Genomic DNA, 12,594 nt, shown 5'->3' on the forward strand with positions numbered 1-12,594 from the left:
CGCTGCTGTTCAGACGCTAAATGGCGTCTTCGGAAACATTTCTCCGGTCGATCTACAGCTCTGATTTCTTCTCGTGTTACTGAGAAATGTCAGCGCAGGGAATCCGTCTCTGTCGAGCACACGTCAATCCCTCTTCGGTTTTCCCCTCTAGACTCTGCCTTGATGATTTCCCTGGTCTCTCTTCACTGGAGCAGTCATGGCTGTGCTGTGTTACACACAGGCACAGCCAAAGCACACCAAGTGTCGAGAGGCACACTCCGCTGAGCTCAACACTAGCACAGATGCACATGTGCGACGAAATCAGTTCACATGCTTGTGGAGAGAAAGACATGGACCCACACGCGTGCAGAGCGACGGATAGATACAGCAGGCGCTAACGAGCACAGACTAACTTACACGCAGACTGTCCCCACACCAACAGGGACCGCTCTGCAAGTATCCTAGACGTTGATTATCGAATCAACCACACTGACCTGTGCCAGACTCCCAGACACTTACACGCAAGACACAATCTCTCTGACAAGCACACAAGTGTTTGCTCTCAGCTATAGATCAGGGACAATCCTGCGCAGTGCGCCCTGTTGCTCTTTCGCTTTAAGGCATGGTGTGTTTCGTTTCTCTTCTGGTGTCTCAATCTGACCCACAGTGGCAGCAGAGAATAATTTTATTTGACTGTGCGAATGTAAGTTTGTTTCACAATAATAGGGGTCAGTATTGTTTCAGTCTCTTTCTGTGGGGTAGCCTGTCCTTTTGGTAGTTCTAAAATACGGTTTGTGTTTCTCAGAAGAATGCCAAATAAAGTAGCTCCTTTGAGGATTCCTGGTTTAGCTTCATAGCTTTTAGCGAGCATGTTCATCAGCAGAAACATTGTGCTGCTTCAGGCAGTGCATTTGTTTTGGGAAGATGTGATGCCCCACTATCAGTGATTTCTTAAAATCACCTTTGATAATATTGATGTACCAAGGTACTGTTACTGATATATTTTCATTTCTTTCCACTTCCTCATCTCTGTCCTGCCTTATCTATGGTGTGGTATGGATTTGCTCAGGTTTCGGGGAGGCTTGGATGTCACTAGATGTCAAACGGGCACTGAGTCAGTGTATACAAATTTCCGAGGCAAGGAGATCATGTTTCCTGTGTCTACAAAGCTGCCCTTCACAGAGGGAGATTCCCAGCAGGTATTGGAAGGGGAACTAAGGAATTCAGCTGTGTGGCTAAGAGGGGAGGGGTATTCAATGTGGGGCTAGTTAGAGGGGCGAATGCCTAATTGCATAACAGTGGGAATTATAGCTGGAGTAATGGTAAAATTAATTGATGAGGGGTTTGGTTCAACAGATGGACTGAAGATGTTAAATAGACTGGTATTTAAGGGCCCATTGTACTGTTCTACTCTTTTTCACCTGCCTTCTCACTTTATTATTTTTCTGTCTCTAGCTTCAGCGGAAGCGTCACATTGGGAATGACATTGTAGCCATCATCTTCCAGGATGAAAGCACACCTTTTGTCCCTGATATGATTGCTTCTAATTTCCTACACGCTTATGTGGTAGTTCAGCTCACTCATGACACAACTGGGGACACTTTCTACAAGGTGAACAGAGCCAATAGATTCCTCTGTACTGATTTGCTGATATTGATCCTTGAAGTGGAAACCTGTTCTTGGGCTTTTGGAAGAGGTGCGGATTCAGCCAGCTGTCATCCTAACAGCTCTGCTTGCACTTTTAGCAAACTTGATCAATATGGAATATTAATGGTATTTATTTCTTTGGATCAATTTTCAGTGAAAGGCAATAATTAGATCTATTACCAGTAGACCTAGAAATCCAGTAGCTGCCACCATCTCTCCTTGCCCTTCACACACTCTCTGTTCTCTGACCAGGAGTCTCCAGTCTGCTATGCTGTTCTCTATTCTATAGGTTCACATAGGTCCTCCCTATTTAGTGTGGTTGCTGCTATTTAGCAATCTCTGTTCATGTTTGTTGAGTATTCAGATTTCATAAATACATTTTTATCTGGATGGGGCTAGGAGGTGAGGCTGACAAAGACCAAGATTCTGGAATGCAAGTGTTTTACTGCAGGACTGCTTAGTGCCTCTACCTAGCAAACAGAAAATGAAAGAGTAATTCAATCAATTTATTAAGAATCTACACATGGAACTAGAATATACTTGTATGTTTTTCAAAGGGGCTGATGAATTTCTGAAGCTTAAAGCTTGGGAATTGAAGCAGGACAAATTCAGATTTTTTGTTGTTGTTGTTGTTTACATCAAAGAGCACAAGGAAAAATTTATGCCATTTTGGGGGATGTATTGCTTGCATCATATAAGTCAGGTAAAACTCATTCACCTAACTGAAAGCTATGTCTGCATTGCTCATGCTGCAGAGCACAGCGCTGAGAGGTTGCCCTGCCGGAGACTGCAGCTCAGATGCAGCTGGTTGGCCTAATCTATGGAATTCAAACCAGCTACATCTGCTTCAGGGGATCCCAGAACAGGATTCCCATCTGTCAGGGAAGTGCTACCTGTTTGGGCCCTCCAGTTGAAAGAAGCTCTACTAGAAAACCAATTCCCTGTCTGCAGCTTTTGCACACAGCTCTTTCACTGTAACATGACTCTGTATGGATGCCTATGTAACTTTATGCTCAACTTTCAGTCATGCTGAGAGAGAAGAAAATATACAGAAGCTCAGGTTCTGTGATGTTTCTATTGTAGAAACATTTTAATCAAAGTGCTATGTCTCGTATTATGTAGAAATGTTGATTTGGTCCTTATGCCTTGGAAATCTACAAGAACACCGAGAATATAAAAATTTGGACAGGATACCCATCTCTTTTCCCACCAACAAGTGTGCTGGGAGTGGAGTAACCACCTTCTATTGTTCCTTGTGCTATGGGGAGCCTGGTATATATGATAGCTTCATATTGATCAGGGACATAGCACAAGGAACATTGATAGCTTCATGTTGATGAGGGGCATAGGGTCCTAGTTCTTGTCTTGCTTTCTGTTTTATAGGGCACAGAAATTTACTGGATTTCATTTAATGACATGAGAAAGAGCTGGGGAAGGTTACCGTTTGTCTTGTCTCTTCCTACTATTGTTTTCATCTTTCCCTGTCTGCAATGCCATTGTTTTGGTTACTGTAATAGGGTTGCCTGTATCATTTAATGAAATAGTCCCAGTCAGGACCCTAGAGCCAATGCAGGATTTTCTGTAAAGGCTTTTCAAAAGGGCGTTTAACTCATTCTGCCTTGAGAGTATTCTAGTACTTAAGAGACTGAAGGAAAATTTTTTTCCATCCATTTTCCCATTTACTTAAGCTTTAGTGCCTTGTGGTTAAATTGGAATATTAATGGCATTTATTTATTTGAATCAATTTTTGCAATGAGAAAATTAAAATCATAGAATGTCCTGAGTTGGAAGGGACCCACAGGGATCATCGAGTCCATCTCCTCCTGTTCCTGCATATGACAACCCCACAGTTCACATTGTATGCCTGATGGCACTGTCTAGTCTTTTCTTGAATATTAACAGGCTGTGACACCTCCCTCGGGAGCCTGTTCCAATGCTCCACTACCCTCTGGGTGAAGAACCTTTTCCTCATGTCCAACCTGAACCTCCTCTGGCACATCTTCCTGCTATTCCCTTGGGTTCTGTCATTGGTCACCAGAGAGAAGAGATCAGTGCCTGCCCCTCCTTCTCCCCTTGTGAGGAAGCTGTAGAGCCTCCCCTCTGTTCTGTCCCAACAGATGGGATGAGGGATGAGTTAACTCTGAATGCGACACACGCCCTGACTCAACAGATGAGACCAGGTGTGAGTTAACTGTCGGTTAATTCTGTGCGGTTATGTGAAGTGAATGACAGACAATAACTCCAGGGGTCCAATTCAGTTATGAGTTTTACTAAAAGTATGTGTTGGAATACTAGTTACAGCAAATAGTGGCTTTGCAAAAATAGTTTATGATATCACAGAACTTATCAATACATTAACAGCAAGAGTCCTACTACGAGCCATGTATTGGCAACCATTAGTAGCTATAATATGGGACTTAGAAGAATCCAACAGCAGAGCTTAAGATAATGTTACTCTTATATGTTCAAAAGGAAGAGAGAGAGAAAAAGAGTGGTACAGAGGGAAGGAAAACTAAGGTGTAAGAGAGAGAGAAAGAGAGTAATATATCACCATTCACAGAAGGAGAGACAAAGAAATGGGGGTATAGAAAAAAGGAGAGACGGAAAGAGCAGAGAGAAAGGAAGAAAAAAACAGATGAGGGATCCAGTCACTCTTAGGGCTCCACAGCGTGGATGATGAGATGTGTGTATGCCCTCCGGTGTCCCGCAGCGAGGATGCTGGGGTTTGTAGTTTAGGGGGGCAGCATCCTCCGATGTCTAGTCTAGTTCCCGTGGTGAGGCTGGTGGGCTGAGGGTCCTCAGGATGGTGGATTCCCTATCAGTGCTGTTTTAAGCGAGCTTTTTTTATAGCCCTCCGAGTAGAGAAGAGTCTGCGGGGGAAAGGGGTGACTGCGAAAGATCGACAAGTCTCGACAAATCCGGGGCCATGTTGAAGGGTCTGAGCTTTTCCCCTTTGTTTGCCAAGCTGTGCATATCAGAAGATGGAGCTATGTACCCTCCAGCTCATCCCCCACCTCCAGTATTGGCCAGCTGGCCTGGGCTGTGGCTTGTTAGCTTGTTGTTGATATGTAAATCGCAGTTCACCCTATACTGAATGTGTCATCTCCTGTGGCTGGATGAACTAGTTTCGCTACAATGTTTTCAGCCATGATCCTTATCAATACACAACACCCTCCTCCAGGCTGAACAAACCAAGTGACTTTAGCTGCTCCTCATATGGCTTCCCCTCCAAACCCTTCACCAACTTTGTAGCCCTCTTCTGGACACTCTCCAGTATCTTTTTTTATACCGTGGTGCCCAGAACTGCACACAGTGCTCCAAGTGAGGCCACACCAGTGCAGAGGAGAGCGGGACAATCACTTCCCTGGTCCAGCTGGCAATGCTGTGCTTGATGCAACCCAGGACATGGTTGGCCCTCTTGGCAGCCAGGACACACTGGTGGCTCATGTTCAACTTGCTGTTGACCAGAACCCTCAGATGCCTCTCCACGGAACTGCTCTCCAGTATCTTGTTCCCCAGTCTGTATGTACAGCCAGGGCTGCGGTGCCCCAGGTGCAATATCTGGCACTTGCCCTTGTTGAATTTCATGCAGTTGGTGATTGCCCATTTCTCCAATTTGCTCAGATCACTCTGCAGGGCCTCTCTGCATCTGAGAGTGTCAACAGCTCCTCCCAGTTTAGTGTCATTGGCTAACTTAGTATTCCCTCAAGTCCTGTGTCCAAGTCATTTATGAAGACATTGAACAGCACTGGCCCTAAGATGGATCCCTGAGGAACCCCACTAGTGACTGGTCACCACCTGACATAACCCCACTTACTAGAACCCTCTGAGCCCAGCCCATCAGCCAATTACTCACCCACAAGTGTTTTTCCAGCTGTATGCTGGACATCTTGTCCAGGAGGATGCTGTGAGAGACAGTATCAAAGGCTTTACTGAAATCCAAAAAGATCACATCGACAGGCTTCCCTTGGTAAACTAGGTGGGTAACCTTGTCGTAGCAAGAAATTAAGTTTGTTAAGCAGGACTGTGTTGTCATTCAGATGTTTTTCAGTAACTTCTAGAATAATCTTCTCCATAATTTTGCGAGGCACAGATATGATGCTGACATGCCTGACAAAATGCAAGGCAGGATTTTAACTGGTAGATATCTATTGGGAGGGTGTGAGAGGCCTTGTAATTAAGGGTGCTGGCCTATGATGTGAGAAATCTGAACTACCACATCAAACTTGGCGAAAAAAAGCCTGTGAAATATTCTTAATTGCTGTGTGTATCTGGTAAGATAGCTGTGTATAATTACAAGTAAATGGTGTGAAGAGCCAACTGACTATATAAAAACTTCATTACAGTAACTTTTTTGGCATTGATATGTCGGGTAGGAGCACGGTTAAAGAAAAAAGAAAAGACAAAAAACCACATGGATATCCTTATCTCTTGCTGAGAAAGTGCTTTTGTATGTGTACCATATGTGTCTCAGAGAGGTGGTGTCACTGAGATACTCCCCTCACTGTGCAGTGTAGTTCCACTGAAAATTCTCTGTCAAAAAAAAGAAAAAAAAAAGATCACTATAATCACATTGACAGAGGTTCTTCTAGTGGAGGTAAATCTTGCCGGCTGAATAGAAGCTTTTTTTTTTTTTTTCCAAATATACTGCTTGTTATTAAAGATTTCTAAAAACCAATTCACTTTATTGGTTTTGTTGCTTTTACTGTGTGCACATCTAGCTGACTGAATTTCTGGAAGATAAATCAGCACATTTATTCACTGAGTTCAGAAAGAGCTGGATGCATGGGATAACATATTTGAGTTCTTTTCGATATGTGAATTATTCAGGAGGGATCAGATATACCATAGTAGTCTGAAGGCTTTGATAGTCTCACTTGTGTTATGATACTTATTTTTTCCCCCTTATATTTTTTCAGGTTTCAGTCACAGCCCGAGATGACGTCCCCTTCTTTGGACCCCCTCTGCCAAATCCAGCCATATTTAGAAAGGTTTGTTTCTCTTGTCCACTGTTAGATGGCAGGGTAATATGGTACATACCCTGGAGTTCTGAGTCAGTGTTGTCAGTCTGGCTACATGACTTTGGAGGTCTAAAGAGCAGAAAGGCAGAGCTTTTCTCATGTGATATTTTTATTATTGTTTTCATTTCTAGTCTAGTCTTCATCCTGTTTTGCAGAGTGCAGAGTTTCGTGAATTCCTTTTGGCCAAGCTCATCAATGCTGAGTACAGCTGCTATCGAGCTGATAAATTTGCTAAATTAGAGGTGGGTCTATTACCTTGTTGTTTGCATTAAAAATTATAAAATTATATTACTGCCAGATTAAGAAAATATAGTATAACTTTTTACTTCTACTTCTTATTTTGTGTTGCTTTAAAAAGGAAAATGAAATGTTATGATACTTGGCTATGTGATACTTCCTTCGTATTTCACAGCAGGTGTGATAGAATATGAACAGGTACCTCCTAATGTAAAGATCTAATCCTCAAGTAAGAGTGGGAATATGATGCATGCATTTTGCTGGAGGAAATTCTGTTTTAGCTGAAACTCAGTATTGTGCTGCAGGATGTGTACTGATCTCACTGATTTTGGTTCAAGGTACTAAAATTCTGTTCCACACTCTGCTGCTTACCTGATCTAGAAAAAAATGCCCTCAATTCATGCCTCTTTTTCATCACCTGTAAAAAAAGTACCGGTGTCCTTTATGACTTGCTTTAGAAAGAGTTTAAAATGGCTAGGTACTATTGTAATATGTTCCATAAAATCTAAACCACTAAAACCACATCTAAAACCACTTCATACTGTTTAAAATAATCTTCATGATGTTTGGTTTTGTTTTTGTTTTTTTAAGACAGACGTGAGACATTGCAAAAACAGGAAAAATAATCCCTCCGCCCCCAATAATAGTTGTGTTTTCATTCCTAATGTTGACGCAGGAAAGAACTCGGAGTGCCCTCTTGGAGAGCCTTTTTGAGGAGCTGCAGCTTCGCAGCCGCAGTATGATGGGGTTGCCCATAGGGGAGGATGACAAGATAGAGAATGGCAGTGGGAGCTTCCTTGAGAATTTCAAGGTGAGCCATAGTGGATTGATTCCTTTACCCAGTTGCTCATAATTTTCTCAAGCTCATTGTGTGTCCCTCCAAGGAATATTCACCCTGCTGGTCAGCTGTGCTTAGGGTGAGACAGAAGAAGTCTTTCAATCCAGCAGCCTTTCTCTAGAGCATCTTCAACTGTCCTTTGCCATATGTCTCAAGAAAAATTTTTCCCCTTCCTGTGCGCCTTTCTACAGAGCTACAGTGTGGCTTAGGGTGGAATTCCTTATTGTCCCTAAGAAATGAAATTCTTTATGCTTCATGCTGTCGTCTAATGTTAGACGAGGTGTCACTCCATGACTTACAGAAAAAGGAATGAGTGTTTGCAAGAGGAATAGTAATACCTAGTAGCAAGCAGCTTTCAGTTCCTACAGCATATCTCTTTCACTTAATTTTCCTCATAACTGAAATATTTGCAAGAGCCACTGCAAGAGCGTTTCTAATGTATCTGTGAGTGTACCATCTAGAGAAACTGTGATGCTTTACTTACTCTCTAAAAGCCAGAGATAATTTACTTTCTTTTGTTCAGTGTAGATTACACTTTGTTCTTTTTCTTTTTCTTTTTTTTTTTTTTTTAATCAGGTGGCAGAACTTATTTTAAAAGTGATCAAGATGATACGAGATAGGAAAGTTTTTGTACAAACAGGAAAACTGAGTTTTGAACTGAGAATCTTATATCATTTTCCTATCTACTTTTCCTCTCCCACTTCTGTGGAAGTGCCTCACCACTTCTTTTGTGTAAGTTAGCTGTCTGGACAGAGAAATACGTTATTTCTTCAGATGACCATGGTGGGCTAGTTAGAGTTGTTAAGGGCTGTCAAACTAATCCATTTACATATAGTTATATGCGTAGCTTTGGTCAGAACTGGGATGCTTTGATGAGGTGTGTTTTTACATACAATCAGTCTATCCTGCCTTTGCTGCTAAACAGGAATTTCCTACCCATCTGGGTCTTACACTAATTATCCCAAAATGTCCTTTTCTGACTTATAGCAGATGCTGTGATTTGCATGTCATGTAGACATATGACCTTTGCAGAAGGCTGGAAAAGGCTGAGTAAACTCAAAAATAGCTTTTTCAGATGCTGCAGACTTTAGTATGGCTCCTTTCCCTTTGGAACCAACACCCAAGTTCATGCAAGACTGAACCTTACAGTCTTGAACAGGAGTTTGATTTTCTGTTTTGTAGCCTGTACTGGGTAAGAATTCTTCAGATTATGCTGTCTTATCCAATCTGCTGGGATACTGGTAGGGAATCTCTATTTTTTGCAACAGGAAAAGGGAAGTGAAAGTAGAGAATAAACTTGAGGAAGAGATCTCCACTGGCAGTGAGCTCCATGAATTGGCTAGGACCAAAAATGGGTAATATCTAAGATGCTGTCTTCTAGGAATTAGGATTTCTGTGGTTTTGGTGCTGGTTTATCACACCTTTCCACCCAAACTGTGGTACTTTTCCTACTGCTCTACTGTGTGCAGGTCTATATGTGTATCTGTGTTTGTTTGTTTCCCTGCTTCCCCACTGTTCAGCGGGTGATTAGAGGCCGCAGCCAGAGCCTGGATACCATGGGGATATCCATGAGAAAGCAGCAGCCAGCCACCCTGCCCAGCCGCCCAGCTACACCTGGCCTTGCCCTCAGCCAGAGTGTCACCGAGGGCCCTAAGGCCATTGCTGCGGTAAGGTATTTGAGTGGGCTGTAAGAAGAAACCTGGCATACCTTTGTGAGCCATCCATACATTCTTAGTTCTCTTTCCCTATTAGTTTGTCCTTTTGTCTTTCTGTGAATGTCTTTCTGTTGTACAATCCCATCTCACAAGTGGTGACAGCACGTGTTGCAATCTGTTTTGTCTGTGCCTATCTCTAGCCTCAGTTCATGTGTAAACTAGAGCTGAGATTGATGCAGACTGGGAGGAGAAAGCCAAACATGATTCTGCATCAGATATCTATCCTGGATTAGATCCTGTATGTTGCCATACCTTAAAAAAATGCATGTACTGTGGTTTGACTAGAATGGTGCTGTATTCTCATATGGCAAGAGCTGAGAATATAAAGACACTAGATCTGTTCCATTTTCTTCAATTTCACCAATCAGATTCTTTTCTGTAATATAAACAGGTGTGCAATGCTTATTCAAGGTGCGTTTTTGCTGTAAACATAATTTGTATGTTGGGAACAAATAGCAGAGTTAATAAAGTTTGGGGTGAGAAAGAGTGAATATTTCTAGTCACTATCAAAGGCTTTCTTATTTGATAAGGATACCAAACATATGTGATCAGTGTGAGCATAACAAATCCATGACAAATGTTACCAGAAAAGGATCCATGTTTCTGATACTGGAATTATGGTCACTTTGGCCAAAGTGCATCTAGCTGATTATGGTCTTTGCACTAGTGATGTCAGTATACAGGCAAACTACAAAAACACATCTCTGAGTAAGCCAAGAAGGTTCCTTTCAGTATGGAAATTTATTGGTGACAGTTTCCTCAGTTATATGCATTCCTTATGTCAGCACAACTAATTCACAGCGTAGTAATGATGAGTTTGCTGCCTCCTTCTCTCCTTTAACTTCTATTTTTCTCTGCCTTCCTGATTCTGCCTCTCCTTCTCTCATCACATGGGGATACCTCCCTTCCTGAGCCTCTTTCTCTGTATAGTGGCTGTGTATCTTGTTCTGACTTTGTTTCTGTATCTTTCAGTCTCTTTCTTGTACCACCTTTGTAAGCCCTAGATTATGTTTCTCACTGACAGAAAGTACTCCTTGCACCAGTGGAGCTGAGCTGTTCTATTGTATTGCAAAGCAAAGGAGAGGATCTGGATCCACATTGCAAACTCTCTTCCATGCTTTCAGTTCTCCACAGTGTTTCCCGTCATGTTTCCCGCTCTCTTTTCTGTCACACTTTCCTTTTTTCTAGTCTTTTGCCTTGCCTGGTAGGAGCCCCTCACGTACTCGAGCTAGCTGGTTCCATGGGCGACGGAGTAGTGCCATTGGCATTGAGAACATACGGGAGGAAAAGAGGTATGAGCCGTGGGAAGATGAGACAAAGACAGAAAAAAAAAAAAAAACATAGAAGGAGATGAGAAAGGGGAGATAGAAAGGCATGTATAAGGACAGAAAGGTAATTGACAGGAATGAGTATGGAAATGGAAATGGTTGGAATGGGAAGAAAAGCCTCATTATGAGTTAATGGAGAAATGGACAATTGACAGAAACAAACAAAACAAAAAGGGCTCTTTGTAAAGGAGAATAATCAATATGAGTGGAAGAAGGGAGGAAATGGGTGGAGGAACATAGTAATGTCACTCTTAAATATTGTGCAATATGTTCCAGGACTCCTGGTTCTCCTGTTCTGTATTCATCACTTTCAGATAACAATCAGATTAAAGGCTTCTATTTGGCAAGGGAGAATTGGGTGCTTGGTTGTTTGTTTGGTTTTGTGTCAAAAAGTTCAAATAGACAAAACTTCTGATACCTTGAAAAAAAAGGATTTTTTAAAAAAAGCTTTAAGTCAAAACAAATTAGATGGTGTGAGAAATACTTAAAGGGTAACATACAGGTTCAAGGAGTGATTTGGCATATTTGACAGAATTTTAACCATTCAAAAGTTGTCTGTTGGTCACAAGAGATTTAGTTAAATCAAATTTGTCTCAGTTCTTGCTGAGGCTCCTTTTCAAGATTATACAGAGTTTCAGAAGTCACATGAGTGCTCTGCATCTAATATACATTTTTTCCAGGTGCAAGAATTCCGGAGGACAGCTTACAGACTCAGCGTAAAAGGGGGAAAAAAGCTATCTTTAATGTGGAAAATAGTGATTTCACAACAGGAAAAATTACTACATTTTCCCTTCTAGGTATTCCCTTGGACCTTTCTTTAATGAGATGCCTAGGATCTAATCTGAATAAAAATAGTATAGAATACAGTATAGAACCTTCTTTGAGAAAAATTAAATCTGAGACAACTTCCATGTAACAGTCTAAGCCAACACAGTAGCCATAGCTCCTCACTACTTTGAATAGTTTTGTACCTTATGCAGCTGCACCTGCAAACCCATTACATTGTGTACAACATTATTCACTATCCCCTTAAAAGATCTGTAAAAGTTTTCTACAATAAGGAAAATCCCTAGATTTCTTTCCTTTCTGTTTTGTTTTTGTTTGGTTGGTTTTTGTTTTGGTTTGGTTTTTCCCCTGGCCTTTGCTAGGAGGGAATTGGTAAGTTATTTGGTTTATTTAGCTTTCCTTTTGTTTATTTGTAATCGTATTATAGATATGAGGAACAGTGAGCCTTATCTTGTGTTCTGTGAAAAACTATTTGGTTGATTCTTGAAGGTGCAGTTTAACCAGCAACTGGTCTGTTCTAATGGTTCAATGCCACTGAAAAGCAGTCCCACTAACTCTTTCAACTACCCAATCCTGTCCTATTCCTTGTGATGGCTCAGATGTTCAGTGAACTCTTCATGGAACTGATTCAGCCCATTAATCTAACAGAAAAAGTATCAACTTTCACTGGATTGTCTGCCAGGTTCTGCCATGAACTGGTTCATGCATGAGTCTGATGGGTACCTGGGCTGATGGGAAGTACACTCAGCAAGAATGGGGGAGACTGGAGCAGTCTCTCTGGCAGAAGAGAGATTAACACACTGTGTGTGACTTCACCCTGAAGCTGTAGTTTAATGGTATGCAGGCTCTGACAGCAGAGCTGACCCAGGAGGAACTTTGTGAGCTCCATCACTGAAGCAACAAAACTCACTCAAAAAAACCCTGAGTTTTCCGATCCTTAATTAAACATACCCCACTTTTCAGTTACTTACACAGACAGCTTGCTTCAGAAGTATCTTGACAAGTACTAGTAGCAACAAAACTATTGTAACCCTCCTGAAACA

The 12,594-nt window shown here is 41.8% G+C and overlaps 1 protein-coding gene across 1 annotated transcript in view; it reads left to right on the top strand.

Annotated features, from left to right (window-relative positions):
* Positions 1–1,034: 1,034 nt before the first annotated feature.
* LOC308041527 (rap1 GTPase-activating protein 1-like) overlaps positions 1,035–12,594 on the top strand; it is a gene marked incomplete at both ends in the record, with an annotated part of 52,572 nt that continues 41,012 nt past the window's right edge. Inside the window, 7 exons of the mRNA XM_080346261.1 lie at positions 1,035–1,178; positions 1,435–1,590; positions 6,546–6,617; positions 6,803–6,889; positions 7,561–7,695; positions 9,243–9,389; positions 10,626–10,729. Coding sequence (XP_080202387.1) covers positions 1,035–1,178; positions 1,435–1,590; positions 6,546–6,617; positions 6,803–6,889; positions 7,561–7,695; positions 9,243–9,389; positions 10,626–10,729 — 845 coding nt within the window. The remainder of the gene's footprint in view (positions 1,179–1,434; positions 1,591–6,545; positions 6,618–6,802; positions 6,890–7,560; positions 7,696–9,242; positions 9,390–10,625; positions 10,730–12,594) is intronic.

Source organism: Nesoenas mayeri (assembly GCF_963082525.1).
Source record: "Nesoenas mayeri genome assembly, chromosome: 1".
In the NCBI taxonomy this organism is placed as follows: domain Eukaryota; kingdom Metazoa; phylum Chordata; class Aves; order Columbiformes; family Columbidae; genus Nesoenas; species Nesoenas mayeri.